This window comes from Oncorhynchus mykiss, chromosome 30, assembly GCF_057628025.1.
Source record: "Oncorhynchus mykiss isolate SJ-2025 chromosome 30, ASM5762802v1, whole genome shotgun sequence".
Taxonomy (NCBI): domain Eukaryota; kingdom Metazoa; phylum Chordata; class Actinopteri; order Salmoniformes; family Salmonidae; genus Oncorhynchus; species Oncorhynchus mykiss.
This window is the reverse complement of record NC_143051.1, coordinates 19,555,749-19,578,436: the sequence shown is the minus strand read 5'-3', so window position 1 is coordinate 19,578,436 and position 22,688 is coordinate 19,555,749. Positions and strand designations below refer to the sequence as shown.

General features: G+C 45.2%; 1 protein-coding gene across 50 annotated transcripts in view; it reads right to left on the bottom strand.

Annotated features, from left to right (window-relative positions):
* The window catches only part of LOC110488057 (focal adhesion kinase 1), a 177,379-nt gene that overhangs the window by 10,089 nt on the left and 144,602 nt on the right, over positions 1-22,688 (bottom strand). For 5 of the 50 annotated variants that reach the window (XM_090227718.1, XM_090227719.1, XM_090227705.1 and 2 more), the window contains 18 exons: positions 19,538-19,636; positions 17,956-17,973; positions 16,619-16,675; positions 14,629-14,652; positions 12,840-12,937; positions 12,534-12,618; positions 12,178-12,278; positions 11,864-11,979; positions 11,607-11,707; positions 11,172-11,261; positions 10,687-10,891; positions 8,485-8,596; positions 6,241-6,327; positions 5,206-5,343; positions 4,771-4,902; positions 2,227-2,289; positions 1,408-1,453; positions 804-907 (listed from right to left, as the gene is read on the bottom strand). In XM_090227718.1, the coding sequence (XP_090083844.1) occupies positions 804-907; positions 1,408-1,453; positions 2,227-2,289; positions 4,771-4,902; positions 5,206-5,343; positions 6,241-6,327; positions 8,485-8,596; positions 10,687-10,891; positions 11,172-11,261; positions 11,607-11,707; positions 11,864-11,979; positions 12,178-12,278; positions 12,534-12,618; positions 12,840-12,937; positions 14,629-14,652; positions 16,619-16,675; positions 17,956-17,973; positions 19,538-19,636 (1,676 nt within the window). Of the gene's footprint in view, positions 1-803; positions 908-1,407; positions 1,454-2,226; positions 2,290-4,770; positions 4,903-5,205; positions 5,344-6,240; positions 6,328-8,484; positions 8,597-10,686; positions 10,892-11,171; positions 11,262-11,606; positions 11,708-11,863; positions 11,980-12,177; positions 12,279-12,533; positions 12,619-12,839; positions 12,938-14,628; positions 14,653-16,618; positions 16,676-16,774; positions 17,330-17,955; positions 17,974-19,537; positions 19,637-22,688 lie in introns of those variants that run through there. The other 45 variants (XM_090227724.1, XM_090227708.1, XM_036971793.2 and 42 more) reach the window with 23 other exon arrangements.

Here is a 22,688-nt window from a genome sequence, read left to right as displayed (position 1 = left end):
TTGCTATGATGGTGACCCTGGAATAAGACATTAAGACAGTGTTGTGTTGGTGATGTGTTGCTATGATGGTGACCCTGGAATAAGACATTAAGACAGTATTGTGTTGGTGATGTGTTGCTATGATGGTGACCCTGGAATAAGACATTAAGACAGTGTTGTGTTGGTGATGTGTTGCTATGATGGTGACCCAGGAATAAGACATTAAGACAGTGTTGTCTTGGTGATGTGTTGCTATGATGGTGACCCTGGAATAAGACATTAAGACAGTGTTGTGTTGGTGATGTGTTGCTATGATGGTGACCCTGGAGTAAGACATTAAGACAGTGTTGTGTTGGTGATGTGTTGCTATGATGGTGACCCTGGAATAAGACATTAAGACAGTGTTGTGTTGTTGATGTGTTGCTGTAACGGTGACCCTGGAATAAGACATTAAGACAGTGTTGTGTTGGTGATGTGTTGCTGTAACGGTGACCCTGGAATAAGACATTAAGACAGTGTTGTGTTGGTGATGTGTTGCTATGATGGTGACCCTGGAATAAGACATTAAGACAGTGTTGTGTTGGTGATGTGTTGCTATGATGGTGACCCTGGAATAAGACATTGAGACAGTGTTGTCTTGTTGCTGTAACGGTGACCCTGGAATAAGACATTAAGACAGTGTTGTGTTGGTGATGTGTTGCTATGATGGTGACCCTGGAGTAAGACATTAAGACAGTGTTGTGTTGGTGATGTGTTGCTATGATGGTGACCCTGGAGTAAGACATTAAGACAGTGTTGTCTTGGTGGTGTGAGTGTTGCTGTACCTTGACCCCCTCGTTGTAGCTGTCTACAGGGTTGAGGCTGGCCAGACTGCCCAGGTGGCTGGGGGCTCCAGGACGAGGAGGCTTCTTAGGAGGGGCCACATGCTCTGAGAGGAAAGAGAGAGGGAAGATAGTTAATATTTTTGTATGTATGTGAGTGAGTGAGTATATGTGTGAGAGGGAGAGTATATTTGTGAGAGGGAGAGTGAGAGAGTATATGTGTGAGAGAGTATATGTGAGAGAGAGTGAGAGAGTATATGTGTGAGAGGGAGAGAGAGAGTATATGTGTGAGAGGGAGAGTATATGTGTGAGAGGGAGAGTGAGAGAGTATATGTGTGAGAGAGTATATGTGAGAGAGAGTGAGAGAGTATATGTGTGAGAGGGAGAGAGAGAGTATATGTGTGAGAGGGAGAGTATATGTGTGAGAGGGAGAGTGAGAGAGTATATGTGTGAGAGAGTATATGTGAGAGAGAGTGAGAGAGTATATGTGTGAGAGGGAGAGTATATGGTGAGAGAGAAAGAGTGTGAGACAGAGGAGTGTCACTTTTAGTACACATGTTGACATTCCAGCCTGTGGAGTGACAGATTGTGCTGATGATCGTCCTACCTGGTTTCCCCAGTCCCACAGGTTGGTATATGTGTTGGTTTCCCGTCTGAGGGGAAATAGAAACACAAACAAGTGATTAGAAAGGCACATTGGCACTTTTCTGGCTGGCTGAACGTGCTTTTCCAACAGCACTCAGGATTAGGGCTTCCCATGGCCCAGTCTGTGTGTTATTGTGGGTACTCTGTGGGTAGCAGCATTACATATCTCAGACCTTCCGAGGCACACAGCCAAGTACAGCCATGTTTCACCCAGCTACATTTCTCCAGCTCCTCCCCGAAACCCTCTTCTTCTCTCGCTCTATTTGAAAAAACTCTGGTGTTTTCTTCTCCTCCTCGCATTCCAATGCTTCCTCTTCTTAGAGAAGAGTCCCAGTCAGCCCAGTAGACTTCTGTAATTACTGTGTAAATGGGTCTGGTTGGTTTGTGGGGGCTCTACAGCTGACGCCTGTTTTTAAAGATTATCCAGCAGCAGAGCGAGAGTGTGGATGGCATGAGAAACGCCTGGCTGTAGCAACAGTTTAGTTCCCAACCTCCCTAGTCCCAATACACTTCAGCCTAGGGGGACTGGGATGGTTCAGATAATCACTGTGTCCCACAAGCCACGACATACAGTGCACTACTAAGGTCTACGCTATAAAACTCAGATAAAATCTATTTCCTATTATAATTCAAATGGAGAAATGTAATAAATACATTGGTTTATTGAAAAACAATATTTCCTGTGTGTTTGTGTGTGCGACAGTGTGTGTGACAGGGTGCGTCCTGGTCCATCCGTCTAGGGGTATGAACTCAAGCAAGAGGTGGGCCAAGGGAAACTCACCGGCCCCTGGAGACTGCAGTCCTCCCGGTCAATGCTGCCCCGCGAGTTCCTGGATTCTGGCTTCTGACGAGAACACAGAACAGAGGGTCAGAGAACTAGCTAGCTACAGCAGACCACCTTTTAGAACCACAACCTCAAAGATTTAAACAACTAGATTTATCAGTGACAGTTACAGTAGTCTTGAAATAGAATACTAGAGTTTCTGTTTCTTACAAAATAACAAGATGCAATTACTGCTGAATTCTCTTTCATGTTTTGTTCCATGAGAGAATAGAACTCACAATTCCGTAAGAAACTGATCTGCTGTTATCTTGCTGTGCTTACACTCATTATTCTTTGACAACCTCAAAGATCAGTGCCTGCTACCAACGAACAAAACCAAATCAACCAATCATCCATCCAGTTACAAGCTAAACAAGATTTATGCCACCCTGACAGACCACACAGATACCCAGAAACACAAACACTGTAGTCCAGTGACAAAACTATTTGCATAGAAGAAATCCTCAGCGTTTCAGCAGCATCTTGTCTAAACAACCTTCTAGGTAGCCAAGTACCAGTAGTAAAAAGTATCTACACAGAAAGCCACCTAGATGACCACCACCCCTTCCCAGCCATGATCTGTACCGGTTTTCCAAAGCAGTACTTGAAAAGGTGCATCCTCTGAGCGCGGTGCCTGTGGAAGTGTGGCTGTGCGGAGAGCGGTGGTCCCATCGGCAGAGTGAGACAAGAAACAACCAGAGTTTTCTGTTGTTGCTGCTGGGGGAGGAAGGCTTAAACGTGCCTGACAGATTCATGCAGAGACTGATCCCACAGCAGACTCTTCTTGCTCTGTGGCTCACACTGACTCCTCTCTCTCTCCCTCCCCCTCTCTCCCTCTCTCTCCTCCCTCCCTCCCTCTCCCTCCCTCCCTCCCTCCCTCCCTCCCTCCCTCCCTCCCTCCCTCCCTCCCTCCCTCCCTCCCTCCCTCCCTCCCTCCCTCCTCCTTCTCTCCTCCCTCCCTCTCTTCCCCCTCTTCATACATACAGATAGACAGTGTAGCCTTTAAACTTTCACTAAGGAAGACTCTCAGTGCCGTTCGTTTGCCAGATCTGCCAAAAGGATCTTTATGACTGAGAAACAGCATGAACCCACCACTGTCTGAGCTTTCCACCCATCTTCCACAATATCTGGCTGGCCAGGGCTGTGGAGAAACAGATGCAGACCGCCAGATTTTCCACAGGAAAGCCTTCTGAGAGGGATCATCAAAGGGTGTGGAGGGACTGTCTCTCATCACTGTGGCTGGCTGCTCAAATACCATTACCGTTACCCTTTAAAACTATTTCAAGTCCTCTGCAATTGTCTTGTTAGATGTGACAACAACACAAACATTTCCAAGGCCCACAAATTTGATCCTTTATCAACATATGTTTTCTACGACTGGCTTTTTAAAAATGCATTTCTCAAACAATGTAGACATGGATCATATGATTGAAGAGTAAAAATATATTAAATATGAAGTAAGCAGCAGGTAGGTCAGCAATGCTGTCATCGTTAACCAGCACATAGTTCCTCTAGTCAGTCTAGCTTTACACACACACACAGAGAGAGAGAGAGACAGAGACAGAGAGAGGGAGAGAGAGAGAGAGAGAGAGGGAGAGGGAGAGAGAGAGAGAGGAAGAGAGACAGAGACAGGGAGAGAGAGAGAGAGAGAGAGAGAGAGAGAGAGAGAGAGAGAGAGAGGGAGAGGGATAGAGAGAGGGGAGAGAGAGAGAAAGAGAGAGGGAGAGAGAGACAGGGACAGAGAAAGAGAGAGAGAGAGGGAGAGGAAGAGAGACAGAGACAGAGAGAGGGAGAGAGAGGGGAGAGGGAGAGAGTGTTCTAGAATGCTGCTGGCTAGAATGCTGCTGGCTGATCCATGCATTTCCCTCAGGAGGTGAGTCTGTGGTCACAGGTATGTCTTCCTGCCTTATTTCACTGAATGAAAACAACAATGATCTGAATCTCCTCAGGTCGTGGAAACGTAAATTAACTGATGAGGGGGATGAATTGATAACTAGAGCAATGACTCTACAGTAATTTAGTCTTGACATTATATCTTAGGTAGAGAGAGTATGTATCCTGGTCACAAGGATCAAGTGATGGAAAATGGTGGTAGAATGATGTAGAGAGCATATGCTTGCTATTTAGGAGTTAGTGAGGTTTAGAGGATGAATGGTGCTGTTTCTAATGTAAAAACTCTACCAAACAAACAAAGGTGTGGTTGACAGTATATTCGCTGGTTCCTTAACATGATAGTGACAGACAGAAGATGGTACTGGTTGAAGAAGGGTCTGTTACCATGAAGCTACCTTCCAGCTCCAACCAGTGTCTGTCTCTCTCTCTCTCTCCTTCCTTCCTTCCTTCCTTCCTTCCTTCCTTCCTTCCTTCCTTCCTTCCTTCCTTCCTTCCTTCCTTTGCTCTCTCCCTCCTCCTCCCTCTCTCTCGCTCTTGCTCTCTCTCTCTCCCTTCTCTCTCTCAGGATGGTGTGTGTGTGAGAGTAGTGGGTGAATAATGGTCTGTTACCAGGAAGCACTCCTCCTGCTCCAACCAGCGCTGGTCCTCCTCCATCTGCTGCTGCTGCATCATCAGCCTCTCCTCCATCAGGTGGGGGGGCAGCACCTGGCCCAAACCACGCAAGTCCAACACACCTCCATCCTGAGAGAGAGGAGGGAGGGAGGGAGGGAGAGAGGGAGGGGGAGAGAGGGAGGGAGGGGGAGAGAGGGAGGGAGGGAGGGAGAGAGAGAGAGGAGGGAGAGAGAGAGGAGGGAGAGAGAGAGAGAGAGAGAAAGAGAGGGACAGAGAGGATATTGCATTAGTATTTAGCCTCGTCTGTGATTGCTACAGATGTACCAACCTCAGACAATTGCTAATGAAATTCAGAGATTACATTATACAACTGGCAGAAGCACATAGTAAAAAGAGTCTACATGTATATTTATGTGGAGCTCTCTCTCTCACCTCCATGTTGGGGGACCACATGGGGACATCCCCTGGCCGGTGGTGGTTCCAGGTCTCATGGGGGTCCAGGACACCGGCCTGGGGAGGGTACCCGCCACTGGGCATAGCGGGCATGCCGTGGGGGCCAGGGTACCCAACCTGGATATGGTAGGACAGACAACGGGTGAAAAGCCCATTTTGTTTGGAGAGAGGAGTGTGATGATACCAAAGCCTTGTCTGTGAGGCAAGGCTGTTCATCATATAGCATTGTGCCCCAGTTAGCCTTTCAGGGTACAGGGAAACACTTCGCTGGCAGTATAATGCAATAAATCATTATTGACCGCCAGACATAAAGACCGCTGGGACTAAAAGAATGAGCCTGAATGTGACATGTCACCATTAGCACTGGCTGATAAACATCTTAATAATAACTGACCTGATCATAAAGATAAATATATCAACTGGTACTCAAAACGCCTTTTAAGGCAATACAGAGTGGAGAGAATGAGTTGACCTTGAAGCCATAACAACAGAATTTGAGAGAGTTGATTTTTCAGCAGATGGAATCTGCCTTAAGTCAACAATGCCAGCAGTTTGAAAAAGCGCTACAGGAAATGCCTGCTGTCAGCTATGTTTTATGGGCAGCTGAAGTGCTGCAAAATAACTTAGTTTGGGAAGATATTATTGCATTCAGAAAGGGGGAAGCCGGGCACATCTCCATCAATTCACTTTTGGCTTCAAGCACCCTTTCACCTAAAAGCATAGAGTTGAGCACTTTCTCTGTCTTTACACATCAATCCACTGGCAAGTAAGAAACAAACCACATTTACTAAACCAGTATTGCCAGTACCTGATTATCAATACAAATGGGATGGTTCAGAGACCTAATGATAATGGTATTACCATAGAAATACAATGAATAGAACAGACTTGGAAACTAGGCGTCCCCATTCTAATTCTATGGGCAATACACAGTAACTGTGGTAAAAGTGTTAGTATAGTACAGTAGTATGGTATAGTAGTACAGTAGTCTAGAGCAGTAGTACAATACAGTACCTGGTAATGGTTGAGCTGCCCAGCGTGCTGAGGGCTGGGGTAGAATCCTTCACTAGACCGAGGGCTGGGGTAACCAGGTCTGCTAGGCTGCACAGGGAGGGGGACAGAGATCACACAGAACACATTGGACATTGAGACCTCCTGCAGTGTGTGATCCCCATCTATCAGACATGGAGCACTAGTTCTTCAAATGAGAGTAATTTAGTCTATATGTGCCTAAAGATATCAATGGTAAACATCTCAGAAATGTCAAATTATACCCCTAATGGCAGGGGTAGGGTTAGAGAGGTCTCTTACTTTAGGGGAGGTAGGGTTAGAGAGGTCTCTTACTTTAGGGGAGGTAGGGTTAGAGAGGTCTCTTACTTTAGGGGAGGTAGGGTTAGAGAGGTCTCTTACTTTAGGGGAGGTAGGGTTAGAGAGGTCTCTTACTTTAGGGGAGGTAGGGTTAGAGAGGTCTCTTACTTTAGGGGATGTAGGGTTAGAGAGGTCTCTTACTTTAGGGGAGGTAAGGGTTGGAGTGGTCTCTTACTTTAGGGGGGGGTAGGGTTAGAGTGGTCTCTTACTTTAGGGGAGGTAGGGTTAGAGAGGTCTCTTGCTTTACGGGAGGTAGGGTTAGAGAGGTCTCTTACTTTAGGGGGGGTTAGGGTTAGAGAGGTCTCTTACTTTAGGGGAGGTAGGGTTAGAGAGGTCTCTTACTTTAGGGGAGGTAAGGGTTAGAGAGGTCTCTTACTTTAGGGGAGGTAGGGTTAGAGAGGTCTCTTACTTTAGGGGAGGTAGGGTTAGAGAGGTCTCTTACTTTAGGGGAGGCAAGGGTTGGAGAGGTCTCTTACTTTAGGGGGGGTTAGGGTTAGAGAGGTCTCTTACTTTAGAGGAGGTAGGGTTAGAGAGGTCTCTTACTTTAGGGGAGGTAAGGGTTAGAGAGATCTCTTACTTTAAGGGGGGTAAGGGTTAGAGAGGTATCTTACTTTAGGGGAGGCAGGGTTAGAGAGGTTTCTTACTTTAGGGGAGGTAAGGGTTAGAGAGGTCTCTTACTTTAGGGGAGGTAGGGTTAGAGAGGTCTCTTACTTTAGGGGAGGTAAGGGTTGGAGAGGTATCTTACTTTAGGGGGGGTTAGGGCTAGAGAGGTCTCTTACTTTAGGGGAGGCAGGGTTAGAGAGGTCTCTTACTTTAGGGGGGGTTAGGGTTAGAGAGGTCTCTTACTTTAGTGGGGGTAGGGTTAGAGAGGTCTCTTACTTTGGGTGGGGGGGGGTTAGGGTTAGAGAGGTCTCTTACTTTAGTGGGGGTAGGGTTAGAGAGGTCTCTTACTTTAGGGGGGGTAGGGTTAGAGAGGTCTCTTACTTTAGGGTAGGTAAGGGTTAGAGAGGGTTCTTACTTTAGGGTAGATAAGGGTTAGGGAGGTCTCTTACTTTAGGGGGGGGGTAGGGTTAGAGAGGTCTCTTACTTTAGGGGGGGGGGCAGGTTAGGGAGGGTTCTTACTTTAGGGGGGGGGGGTTAGGGTTAGAGAGGTCTCTTACTTTAGGGGAGGTTATGGTTAGAGAGGTCTCTAACTTTAGCGGAGGTGGGTTAGGGAGGGTTCTTACTTTAGGGGAGGTTAGGGTTAGAGAGGTCTCTTACTTTGGGGGGGGGGGGTTGGGTTAGGGAGGGTTCTTACTTTAGTGGGAGTCAGGGTTATGGAGGTCTCTTACTTTAGGGGGGTGTTAGGATTAGAGAGGGTTCTTACTTTAGTGGAGGTTAGTGTTAGGGAGATCTCTTACTTTAGGGGGATTAGGGTTGGGGAGGGTTCTTACTTTAGTGGAGGTTAGTGTTAGGGAGGTCTCTTACTTTAGGGGGGGTTAGGGTTGGGGGGGTGTCTTACTTTAGGGGAGGTTAGGGATAGGGAGATCTCTTACTTTAGGGGGGATTAGGGTTGGGGAGGGGAGGGTTCTTACTTTAGGGGAGGTTAGGGTTAGGGAAGATTCTTACTTTAGGGGGGGTAGGGTTGTGGAGTGTTCTTACTTTAGGGGAGGTTAGTGTTAGGGAGGTCTCCTACTTAAGGGGGATTAGGGTTAGGGAAGGTTCTTACTTTAGGGGGGGTTAGGGTTAGAGAGGTCTCTTACTTTGGAGGGGGGGGGGGGGGTTGGGTTAGGGAGGGTTCTTACTTTAGTGGGAGTCAGGGTTATGGAGGTCTCTTACTTTAGGGGGGTGTTAGGATTAGAGAGGGTTCTTACTTTAGTGGAGGTTAGTAGGGTTGTGGAGTGTTCTTACTTTAGGGGGGGCCTCGTCGGAGCCCCCTGAGTCCCAGGACACAGTGACCTGACGTCTCATCTCCATCCTTAGTCTCTCCTCCTGCTGAGCCTTCTCCTCCTCTAGGATAGTACTGCAGGGAACACACACACACACACACACAACAGCTTAGCACACCTAACATAAAAAAAGACTGAACATTTTAACAAAATCATCTCATTTACTGTTGCCTGAAACGCAATCATGTTCCTATCACAGACGAGCTGTAATGCAGATGTGATTTATTTAGTTTGTTAGGCAAACCCAAATCCACCCATCAATCTATTAATGACATCATCCGATCATCCATCATTCGACCCTACATCCAATTTACCTTACAGGAAAACGCTCATTCCCCAGAGTTTATGCTTCCGAGAGCCCATCTTATCACACCAGAACAGATGAACCACCAGCTCCCTGGTCACATCCCCAGCCTGCAGTGGAGGTGTGTGAGAGTCTAGCAGCAGCCTGGTAAGTCCTGCACTGTTTTACTAAACTCACTTTATCAGAGACAGCTAGCTCCAGCTCACCCCATCCACCTCCCTTAGCTTCCCCCTCCTTCCTCCCTCTGCCCTGGGCAGCCTGTTGTGGTTGGCACTCAGCCAGACAGCTTATCAGCCAGCCAGCCAGCCTTCACTGGATTGGATTGACTGGGAAGAATGATGCTGCGGAACTAAATATCAGGGTCGTAATTCATTAGGGAACAACGTAGCAAAACGTTTCGCAACGTAACAAAAACAGTGTTTCTTATTGGACCAGTTCAGGTAGTCTGTCCCTGTTTCACTCAGTTGTCTTCCGTTTGGTAAATAATGAATGCGACCCAGGGTTTGGCTAGAGGAGAGGAGATTGTAAGGAAGCGCTGTCCTTAAGACACACTATGAATGCCTTCACAGTGGTAGTAAAAGTTGGTGTACCTTACTCTTTGGACCTTAATTGGTCAAAGACAGCAACAGACAAAGTGGATATCCCAGGAGCCTTGACGGGTGCTCACTGGAATCTCTGCTGCCCTGTGTTTCCTTTCTCTCCCGGTGCATTCTGGATCTAAGGTTGTGTTACTATGGGTTAGACGAGAGATAATGGGCTGTTCACACTCTGTACCCAAGAGCTCAAAATGGAACACGAAGAGTCTCGCTCCTGATGGCACACACAGACGCACATACACAGGAAACCAGCACGCACACCCACACGTGTCAGACATATCTTCGTACAGTTAAATGAATCCAGTGACAGGGTAACTATCACCCAAACACAGCAAAGACTTTGGATACAGGTAGCCTAGCGGTTTAAGAGCGTTGGGCCAGTAACTGAAAGGCTTCTGGTATCGAATCCCCGAGCCAGCAAGGTGGAAAAATCTGCCGTTCTGCCTTTGAGCAAAGGCACTTTAACCCCAACAACTGCTCCCCGGGCGCTGTGGATTAAGACAGCCCCTTGCACCTCTCTGATCCAGAGAGGTTGGGTTAAATGTGGAAGACACATTTCAGTTGAATGCATTCTGTTGTGCTACTGACTAGGTATCTCCTATCTCTACAGACAACCAACCACATACCTACTATACACAGTACTCTCCCAAAACATACCCACTGCTCAACATAGGGCTATGGGGACTGTGGGGACTATGGGTCCAATGGGAACTATTATCTAGTAGGGACACGAGTCACAGTTCAGTTCAGGAGAGTGGCTCACATCCATAGGGCTTTATCGACGGACACACAGACAGACACATTTTTATATACTAAGGCAAATGGTTTAAAGTAGTGTGCTATATAGGGAATAGGGTGCCATCCGGGACGCAGCCGAGGACTACCCACAGTCATTTACCCACACACACCCTCGTCTGTGGCCTTGCTTCAGTTAAACTAAAATAAATACTACATACATCCCACTTTATCCAGCTGCCATGGATTTGACTGACATGATAGACCATTGAAGTGCATTGAGTGCTGATAATTGCTAGTCTCTATTGGGAATATGGCATCAACCTGTTGCCTCTTATGTGGCTACAACTTAAGTAGCGGAGACCGCACTGTTTCCAAACTTTACTGAAGTGTCCTATACTTTAATACATGAAACAGTGACCTCTTGAGTAGCAATGTTGAATATCATTGTTCCAGAGTTATAAAGGAGGGAAAACGTGTGTAAAAGAACACTGGCATGACCTGAACTTCTCCCCTCAGGGGTACTGACCTGAGCTGGGTTTTGAGCTCTGTGAAGCGGGGTCTCTTGCTGGGGTCGTAGGCCCAGCACTTGGTCATCAGGCTGTACAGGGTGGGGGGACAGTTGTGGGGCATGGCCAGACGCTCTCCGTTCTCTATCCGCCCGATGACATCATTGTTCTTTACCCCCTGGAAGGGCTTGATACCGTACATGAGGATCTCCCACATACACACACCTGGAGGGGAGGTGCTCTAGATATAACACCAGAGACAGACAAAAACACGCATGGAAGCACACACACGCAGACGCGCGTACACACACACAGACGAGCGTACACACACACAGACGTGCGTACACACACACAGACGTGCGTACACACACACAGACGCGCGTACACACACAGACGCGCGTACACACACACATGTACACACACACACGTACACACACACACGCGCGCATGCGTACACACGCGTATTGATCGCTAGATAAGCATTATTTGTAGCTGCTAAACTCACCAAACATCCACACGTCGCTGGCTGAGGTAAAGCGTCTGAAGTTGATGGACTCTGGAGCCATCCATTTGATTGGCAGTTTCCCTTTGGAAGCTGAAAACCCAGTTAGCAATCGACTGTCAACATTTTAGTAGGGTGAAGTTTCCCCGAGGTGCTGATCAGTTTTGTATTTCCCACACTAATGGTTAAAGTTAGGATTGGTGGAAGGGAAGCTAATCCTAGATTTATACTAAGGGGGGAAACTTTTCCCTGGAGTTCAACATTTTGATAGCCTGCAATAGCTTTCACAACCAGCAGATGGTGGTAAAACATCAGCCTGGAAGCCCGTATGTTTGTACCATAGACATGGCATCATTGTATCTGTCCCATTATGGCGCTGCCCATGCTAAAACAGGCTTTTGGGCACTAGCGTCCTCTACCTCTCTCTGTGGTTTGTACCTTTGTAGTAGGAGGAGTCTTCCATGTAGCGTGAGAGCCCAAAGTCTCCCAGCATCACACAGTCTGTGGAAGACACTAGCACGTTCCTGGCAGCAATGTCCCTGAGGAGATACACACATACACCATGAGTAGGAATCCTGGAAAACATGGGGATTTTGACAGCGTGGCACCAAAAAATATATTAGAAAGTGTCAAAAACATAATATTATATTGACTCTGTAAAGCTAAATAGCTGTTAAAGTGGGTGGTGGTCTTACCTATGGACAAAGCGTTTGCTCTCCAGGTAGGCCAAAGCTGTGCTGAGCTGATGGGAGAACAGGATCAACGTTGATAGGTCCAGGTTGTACTTCCTTACTTGTAAAAATGACCTCAACTGGAAGAGATTAAAACATCGATAAGATACAAGATATCCTCTTTGTTTTGACAGAGATAGAGGGATGACAGCAGGAATGATAGAGAAACTTTGGCCCTGTTCCCAAATGTGTTCTGTGTTCATTTATTACAAGAATGACAAGAAGTCCAACAACAACTACTGTAAGTACTGATCCAAATATACTCTTGGTCACCTCACCTCTCCCATCGTGCACAGCTCCATGATGATCCACACTGGGTTTTCTGTGATCACACCAATCAGCTTCACTATGTGGGGGTGGTCGAACTGACGCATGGTCACTGAGGAACACATACATCACAAAAGGGTGTGAGGATTTCACAGAACAGTTTAGATCAAGTGGAAAGAGAAAACGCTCCCTGGGATAGGTCTAACACACTCCCTCAACAGTCTGTGAACCGTGTAAACCCAGCGAGCAAAGAAACCTGAGAGTACAATCAGGCAGCATGTGTGTGTGTGTACATGGCAATCAGCAGCAGCTGCAGTCTTCATCAGGCCCATGACAGCGACACAGCACTACATCTCAGCATACTCACGTGCTTCCTGAAGGAACTTCTCGCGCACGCTGTCCGACGTGCAGTTCTTGCATGTTTTAATGGCCACGTTTAGAGTGGGATTCTCCTGGAAGAGAAATTAGAGAAAATATTGGATTTGTTTGTGTGCATTACTGGTAGTGGATAATATCATGACAATTCAGATCATAAATAAGAGGCCAGATGTGTTTAGCTAGACAGGGGTGGAATTGAAAGGAACATGTGAGGACTGAGGGTGAGAGGGGAGCTGCTAAGGCTGCATTTAGCCAGACAGTTACAGTGCTATTTCTTTGTTACAGTACTATTTACCGGGCTGTTGTAGACTCCCTGGTGGACGTCTCCAAACTGTCCCTCACCGATGCAGCGTCCCAGCTCTATCCTGTCTCTCTGGATCTCATAGTCCCTGGCTGGGGAGGGAGAGATAACTCCTGTTAGTTACACTGACTCTCATAGTCCCTGGCTGGGGAGGGAGAGATAACTCCTGTTAGTTACACTGACTCTCATAGTCCCTGGCTGGGGAGGGAGAGATAACTCCTGTTAGTTACACTGACTCTCATAGTCCCTGGCTGGGGAGGGAGAGATAACTCCTGTTATTTACACTGACTCTCATAGTCCCTGGCTGGGGAGGGAGAGATAACTCCTGTTAGTTACACTGACTCTCATAGTCCCTGGCTGGGGAGGGAGAGATAACTCCTGTTAGTTACACTGACTCTCATAGTCCCTGGCTGGGGAGGGAGAGATAACTCCTGTTAGTTACACTGACTCTCATAGTCCCTGGCTGGGGAGGGAGAGATAACTCCTGTTAGTTACACTGACTCTCATAGTCCCTGGCTGAGGAGGGAGAGATAACTCCTGTTAGTTACACTGACTCTCATAGTCCCTGGCTGGGGAGGGAGAGATAACTCCTGTTAGTTAAACTGACTCTCATAGTCCCTGGCTGGGGAGGGAGAGATAACTCCTGTTAGTTACACTGACTCTCATAGTCCCTGGCTCGGGAGGGAGAGATAACTCCTGTTAGTTACACTGACTCTCATAGTCCCTGGCTGGGGAGCGAGAGATAACTCCTGTTAGTTACACTGACTCTCATAGTCCCTGGCTGGGGAGGGAGAGATAACTCCTGTTAGTTACACTGACTCTCATAGTCCCTGGCTGGGGAGGGAGAGATAACTCCTGTTAGTTACACTGACTTTTACAGGGTGAATGACTCACCACTATGCTGATCTATGTGTGTGTGTTGATGAGGCCTTTTTTGGTTGTTAATAATAACAGCAAGATGCCTTGGCTGTGTTTTCACTGCAGTAGATGGTAATACTGTATGAAATACTGTATTTATCTGTATTAGGCAATTCACACCCACCACCAGGCAAGGACATGCACACTACAACAGAAAATGATCAGGCTGTGGTGATGTCAACAGACATAGTACTTGATATATTTGGTTCCTCCCTGTGGATTTCAAATTACAACAGGCTACCACTTTGGTTTGATTGACTGTATCTATTTGAGTCCTTTAACAGGCGCTCTTATCCAATTAAGATGATCGCACAATCTCTTCAGACAGACACCTAACAAACAAAACTAAATTATAAATGGAATTTCACATCAAAACGTTCAAGCAATGGTGAAATGAAAGAAAAACCAAGGAAGAAACACATCAACATGAAAAATAAATAAATAAGCCAATTGAACAATCACTATTGAAGACGCATTGAACTCTGGTACTGAATGGATGAGATTGCTTCATCTCACAGCTAGCGAGATATTTTACTTGGTTTCAGCAAACAGTATTAAAGTGATAGTTCACTTCAAATTCAACATTTTTCAGGGGTTTGAATGGAGTGAAAAAGACCAGAACCCTCTAAGCTGATGAAATGTAACAATTCCGATCCATTTGGGATGGAGGCCTATGGCTGAATCTGATAAGTCTTTCAAACTTTCATTTTAGAGGGAAATGATTTGATTTTAAGATGACCAGTAGGTTACTAAACCTATGAAATATCTCCAGTAGATGAGTTGAATGGGCCGTTCTAGTACAGTACACAAGCACAATTACAGACAGAAAACAAAGAGACAAACAGAAAGAGAGAGGCAGCGTTACCTTCATCTACTCCATAGCTCACTGCTGGGTGGTTAGGATAAAGAGAATTGGCTTTTAGAAACCATTTGCAACAGAACACGACAAACACACGTTAGAAAGTAAGACCGAGGGGAATAGATGTTATGTGGTTTATGTGGTTTTAAAATAACCAACTTGTGAGTGCACAGAGCTGGGTGTCAATGGGGAAAAACAGGTTATCCTGTAGAACAAGAATATGTGCTAGAAAGCCACACGTGTCACATCAGAACTTGATCATCTAGAAATGGATAAACGTGTTATCTTAGGCTGCCTCTCAGATGGCACCCTATTCTAATCCCTATGGGCCCTGGTCAGAAGTAGCGCACTAAACTGGGAATAGGGTGCCATTTGGGACTCAGAGCTATTTATTGGGTATTAGCCCAGTGGGACTCAGTGGGACTCAAATCCCCATGTGGTATGAAGAAATCTACAGATGCTGGATGGACCACTTGTTTGAATGGAGAGAGCTCTGGTCTCGAGTGTTAGCATGCGATGGGACTCCTCCGTCTCCATATACAGAGCTCCTTGTTACAGAATAACTTTTTGTTTCACAACCAGACTGTCTTGTTAGTCAGCTGGCCCAGACCACTCCACAACCTGGTGAATTAGCTGCACTCTATTTCTCTGTCCCAAATGACACCCTATTCCCAATATAGTGCACTACGTTTGACCAGGGCCCATAGGGCTCTGGTCAAAGGTAGTGCACTATGTAGGGAATAGGGTCCCATTTGTGACACAACCTACACCACTGCAGGGGCTATTGTGTTCCAGACTCATATGATCCCACGAGACCTGGCATCATGGCCACCAAAGAAAGACCTGGGGTTACTGGAGACATATAATTACAATAACTAGAACGGAAATTAAAATTAAAGTCAAGGATGGCGGCTATGGGTGTACCATGGTCAAAGGTGCTTTGTCCATTCTAGTGATTATAACTCTATGACTAACTCATTCTTTCACTCCAGTACACTCAAAAGGCACTTGTCTCTTTCAGTCCTGATGACTACTCACTGACATGACTATTCCATATAATGAACATTTGTGACAAATAAAAGGATTTCACTGACGATGTACTACTAAGCATTCCATAGATATTTTCATGGACTATCAGTGAATCATAATGGAACAGAATGCGTGTCTGATTTGGACAGCATCATGACAGCAGGAATATAAATGAATGGAAGTGCTGGGAAATGAAAGATCATCAATAAGAATACGTGACTATCCAGTTACAGTACGTGTATAGACTTACACCGTCACCATGACAACCAAACATTCAGTGTACCAGACAATCTAGTACCGTTTCGATAAAGGACACACACAGGCAGCGTGTGTGGGGTATTTGGGAAGTAGAAACTAACATCTCCACTAGCCACATTAACAAACACACAGAGCCTGAGAAAACAGATCACCATACAGCACCCGGGCCACAGTCAAAGGAATTTAGATAAGAGAAGGACGAAGAGAAAGAATATGAGAGTGAGACAAAGAGAGAGAGAAATCAAAAGAGAGACCAAGAGAGAAAGAACAAGAGAGATAAAGAAAGAGAGCTAGAAAGAGAGACAGAGAACGAGAGAAACAAAGAGAAAGAACGAGAGCGATAGAGACAAAAGAGAAAAAGAAAGAGAGAGAGACAGATAGAAAGAGAGACAAGGAGAGAAAGAACAAGAGAGAGAGAGACAGAAAGAGAGACAAGGAGAGAAAGAACAAGAGAGAGAGACAGATAGAAAGAGACAAGGAGAGAAAGAACGAGAGAGAGACAGAAAGAGAGACAAGGAGAGAAAGAACAAGAGAGAGAGAGACAGAAAGAGAGACAAGGAGAGAAAGAATGAGAGAGAGAGATAGAGAGAAAGAAAGAATGAGAGAGAGAAAAAGCTAGAAAGAGGAGATCAAGAGACATATTAGCAGCAGGGCACACATTAAGATCAACATAGTGTATTACTACTAGGGAGCATAGAGCTGCACTTACTTGAGGGCATGGTGTAGGTATCGTCTTCGTCTATAATCTCAGCATAGTCATCCGTCTCTGCAGAAACACAACAGCCTCGTGGTCAGTCTACTGGTCAAGTCCAGTCACACACTGTCCGAGATGGATACACACAGATGCAGCTAGCTAGATACGTACCCTTCCACACAAGTAACTAGAGCCAGCTGAAAATAAACATGCGAGTCAGACAGCAAGTGCTCCTCTGCAAACTCCTACACTGCTGGACACATGGGCGAGTCAGTCTCTCTCTCTCTCTCTCTCTCTCTCTCTCGCTCTCTCTCTCATACAGTACACACAGAAACACAAGCATGTCCATTATCAACTCGCACAGTTTCAGCCATATCTGTCTGCTCTGTCGGTCTGTCTGATCAGAGCTTAGCAGTACAGATGGGCTTCTTGGTAAGGGAGAAAGAGGAGGGAGAGTGAGAAAAAGAGAGAGAGAAGCTGTTCCCAGTCCCCTAGATAAACAGCTTTAGGTGTTTACAGTATGTGAACGGCCGCTTGATGTCCAGTCTTGACTTGATCTAAAATGGTAATACGCTAGTTGTGCCGTCTTGGCTGCAGTTCCTCTTAGGGAAAAACGACCAGCAGACTCTGTGTAGTATGTAGCTAGCCATCAGACGGCCCATTTTAGACAGGAATGCCGCGGTGCCACGGAGCTCGCCAAACTCAGCTCTCTTTATGAGGCCGAGCTGAGAGAGGGCTGGGAGCTGGGCCCTTAAAGATGCAGGCAGACAGCAGGGAATGTATTCAGAAAGCCACTCAGAGTAATCTTATTCATTATAAAAAAAAAAGGCAGAACTGATCTTACTCTGAGACTCTCTGTGGATACAGTTCCAGAGCGTGGGACAGACCAGACCTGGGGTCAAATAGTATTTGTTTTATTTCAAATACTTTAAACTGTGCTTGATTGAGCTTGCCTGGCACCTTGGGACCAACAGAATAGTCCTAAAAGTACAAATTCTGTCAATTTGGCACTCCAGACAGGCTCAATCAAACTAAATTGAATTTGAATTTGAATCACAGGGAAGCACTGCAGCTAAGACAGTTTTCAGCACATTTTCTGGAAACGTTAACTGTTACATTGTTTCCCTCCAATCAGGTCTATTGCATGATAAGTACATTACTAATGACAAACTACAAGCAGATAGATAAAAAACAGATTAATTTAATTTGATTCATGATTCATTTGATTGATATGATTCATGAGTGATACACACACAACACAACCCACAACCCCCTGAATCCCCCATGACCCCAGTGAGTTAGTAGCAGGTGACAGGAAGGAATGGAGGGGAATATTAAAAAGCAAACTTTACCATCCCCACTACAATCCTCTGCAGGTCCAAGGAGAGCATGCCAAACAGAGAGAGAGAGGGAGGGAGAGAGGGAGGAAGGGAGAGAGCGAGGAAGGGAGAGGGAGAGAAAGAGAGCGAGAGGTTACACACCATAGAAAGATATGAAAAGTATAAAAGACACAGTATAATTAATTCAAAATGGGTTTAATAATTGTTACCGTGACCCACACTCCCTCAAAACAAGCAGGGACTGGGAATTTCACAAGTGTATCCAATCCATTGGGAAAGTATTTTATTTTCTAAGCTTCTACTTTAAATTGAATTAGTCTGTCGTTGGAATGTGTGGAACCTGATTCAGTTTGGTTGAGGGGACAGCCAGAGTAGTGAACTTCAGCCAGCATTGTTCGGAAGGGGGTCAGTGGAGTTCATTGGCTATTCTTAGCATGGGCCACTGTGACGGATAGGAACGTGAGCTAATAGGAAGCTGTTAAACAGCTGAGACAGAAGCGTGGACCAATACGAAGCTGTTAAACAGGTGACAGCGGGCAGGACAGAAGTCACATGTCCAGAAGTTAGTATTGGTTAACTTTGTTAGTTAGATACTTTTTTTGACACATTATCCTTGTTCAACATTATCCTTGTTCAACATTATCCTTGTTCAAGGGCATAAACTCAGTTTGGCAAAATCGACCTAAAATGATAGGGACATATAAATCACTGGTGTCATTTTAGCAATATAAACAGATGGTTGTTAAATTAGATGTACAGCTATTAAAGGGTCTCTTTAAGAGTCTGGTGGTCTGATGCTTACAGCATCTTGAACCTGGCTGCGGATCAAACAGATCGCTGCGCCATCAGCCCCGTCAGGCTCTATATACATCCCAAATGGCACCCTATTCCCTATATAGTGCACTACTTTTAACCAAGACCCATAGGGCTCAGGTCAAAAGTAGAGCACTATATATGGAATGGGGTGCCATTTGGGATGCTGCGGATCAACCAGATCGCTGCGCCATCAGCCCAGATACAACCCAGTCAGGCTCTATATACATCCCAAATGACACCCTATTCCCTTTATAGTGCACTACTTTTAACCAAGACCCATTGGGCTCAGGTCAAAAGTAGTGCACTATATAGGGAATGGGGTGCCATTTGGGATGCAACCTCTATTGATTTGCGGGCCATGGCTCGACTACAATCAGCAGACGACACGCTTCCTGGAAAATAAAATGGGGACTCACTGTCTTGGAAAACTGGATCAGTTTCAATGTTTTTTATTTTCAGACACGTCAGGGATAGGGTATGTATGTCAAGTCATTTACTAGACATGTTCCTTCTTAACACAGTTTCTCAAACTTTTCCCCGCCAGGCTAGTTCTGTTTGGCCATTGTAGGTGTTGCTTTGTCAGTCATTTTAGAGAGATTTTAGTGCACTTCACACCAGAACTTTTGTTCAGCTAAAGTTTCATCCCCTCATTTCCCCTAAATCCCCTACACACGTGTTGTGTGAGTGTTGGGGATTTGGGGACAGTGGGGCAGACAGGGTTAGTCAGAGAAAAACAGAAAGCAGTGTCAGTCGAGTAAGCCAATCAGAGCAGTGGTACCCTTTGGCGGAGAGTCATGGGCACAGAAGACGAAAGGAAGGAGAAAGCGCCTGGCTTTAGCAGGTTTAGGAGGCGTCGGGGTCACAGAGTTCACAGAATCTTCAGCAAATCAGAGAGAAGGATGACAGAGCAGGAGAGATGGTGAGAAAAAGAGACTAATAGTTTTTCTGACAGAAACAGCTCTGGGGTGAAGTTTCTCCTAGGTACAGATCTAGAATCAGCTTCCCCTCCCTCAATCCTAACTTTTACCATTAGTGGGGAAAATGCAAAACTGACCCAAGATTAGCCTCTAGGGGAAACTTCACCCAACACCACAGAACACACATTGAGCAGCAGACAGCATTTGTGTATATGTTAAGGAGTGATAAATGTTGGTGTGATGGTGTCCGAAGCTTTCCCCATATTACAGACAAAATGCTACATATCCATTTACACCTCAGAAATCATTACCACTCTGTCATGGCACGTCTGTAATGAAACGACATGAAATACGTCAATAGTAATATGAATACATCTCTTCTTTCCTATACCAACAGGGAAGTCAAAGCCGACAGGGGAACTATAGCCTTACTCAAATTATGCCAATTCTGCATTTCAATCAACAGCATAGTAATAAGTCCTTCACTATTCTATGCCTGATATGGCGTCCAGGGCTAAGGAATTGATTCGCACTTCTACAAAAGGTCTTGTGTACAACTGTACGCTGACACATATGGAATGTGTTCAGTTAAATATATTGGATTTATGTGAGCAGCAAGCTGCTGCTGTCCCTACGGGAATTTCTCTCTGACATCTTTCTGAGAAATGGCATTGACGGATGGTATCAGGGAGAACTGGTGTAAAAACGGAATTCAGACCGTCAAAATAAATAAAAAAACTATCAAGTGCAGAGCTGTGGTGTCATTGTAACACTTCTCGGCACAAGTCTCATATACAACTCCCCACCGCACACCGGGGTTCGATCCCCACCTTGCTCACGGTTTCTTCCACTTGCCTGTCTCCCCCTCTGATCTTCCTAACTGTCTGAATAAATTGCTAAAACATATTCACAAAAAATAACTAAAACAGTTTCAAATAGACTGAAACTAGCAGCATTACTATTATTTACTGATAGTAGTAGAGAGTAGACTTCTCCCGTGGTTTGTTTCAAGAACTTTATTTAAACAAGTGTTTTAAATAGGCCTACTATGAGAATATGCCCAAAAATCATCAAACCATACAGTTTGAAACACACCAGTAAACTCTAAACCAAATATGTGAAAATATACTATCAGTGAATACAACACCCCTCAACCTTCATATTACTGTGTAGCTACAATAAAATAATAGTTCCCTATGACTGACTCCCATACATATATGATTCACCTTCTCCTTGAGAGCTGAGGAATCCTTAGATACCCTGTGACACTAACACCCTATGACATTTATTGAAACCTTATGAGACTCAATGACACCCTATAACACCCTATGGCAGTTAATGACAATATATGACACTAATGACACCCTATGACACTTTAAAGACACCCTATGACACCCTATGGCAGTTAATGACACCCTATGACACTTTAGTGACACCCTATGATACTTAATGATGCCCTATGACACTTTAATGACACCCTAGGGCACTTTAATGACACCCTATTGCACCAATGACACCCTATGACACTTTAACGACACTTTAATGACACCCAATGATACTTAATGACACCCTATGACACTTTAATGACACCCTAGGACACTTAAATTACATTTAATGACACCCTATGACACTTTCATGACACCCTATGACACCCTATGATACTTAATGACACCCTATGACACTTTAATGACACCCTATGATACTTAATGACACCCTATGACACTTTAATGACATCCTATGTCACTTTAATGACACCCTAGGACACTTAAATGACATTTAATGAAACCCTATGACATTAATGAAACCCTATGACATTTAATGACACCCTATGACATTTAATGAAACCCTATGACATTTAATGACACTCTATGACATTTAATGACACCCTATAACATTTAATGAAACCCTATGACATTAATGAAACCCTATGACATTAATGAAACACTATGACATTTAATGACACCCTATGACATTTAATGAAGCCCTATGACATTTAATGACACCCTATGACATTTAATGACACCCTATAACATTTAATGAAACCCTATGACATTTAATGACACCCTATGACATTTAATGAAACCCTATGACATTTAATGACACCCTATGACATTTAATGACACCCTATGACATTTAATGAAACCCTATGACATTTAATGACACTCTATGACATTGAATGACACCCTATGACATTTAATGAAACCCTATGACATTTAATGACACCCTATAACATTTAATGAAACCCTATGACATTTAATGACACCCTATGACATGTAATGAAACCCTATGACATTTAAGGACACCCTATGTCACCCTCTGAACCTCCCAACCTCAGTGCCAGGCTCTCCTCTCTCAGCAGCATAGTAAACAAGCATCTATTTGATACCATAATGTCTGACTCTCTACACCCCTAACCTCTGGTCAGTTAACAGGGCTCTGGACAACCCCTTCAATCAGGCCTTAATCTGTCTGTCACTGGAGCCCCCAGGCTATTAACATTCAGCAGTTCCATCACAGTCCTCTGACATTTAGGAGATAAAGAAGAGAACGAGAGATAGAGATAGACTGGGGACGAGAGAGAGGCAGAGGGATGGACGGGGAGGGAGAGAGCGGGAGAGAGAAATAAGGAGGAAGATAAATAGAAATAGACTGGGGAAAAGAGAGAAGCAGAGGGATGGAGGGAAAGAGAGGGGGGAGAGAGATATGAGGAAGATAAATAGAAATAGACTGGGGAAAAGAGAGAAGCAGATGGATGGAGGGAAAGAGAGGGGGGAGAGAGAGATGAGGAAGATAAATAGAAATAGACTGGGGAAAAGAGAGAAGCAGAGGGATGGAGGGAAAGAGAGGGGGGAGAGAGATAAGGAGGAAGATAAATAGAAATAGACTGGGGAAAAGAGAGAAGCAGAGGGATGGAGGGAAAGAGAGGGGGGAGAGAGAGATAAGGAGGAAGATAAATAGAAATAGACTGGGGAAAAGAGAGAAGCAGAGGGATGGAGGGAAAAAGAGGGGAGA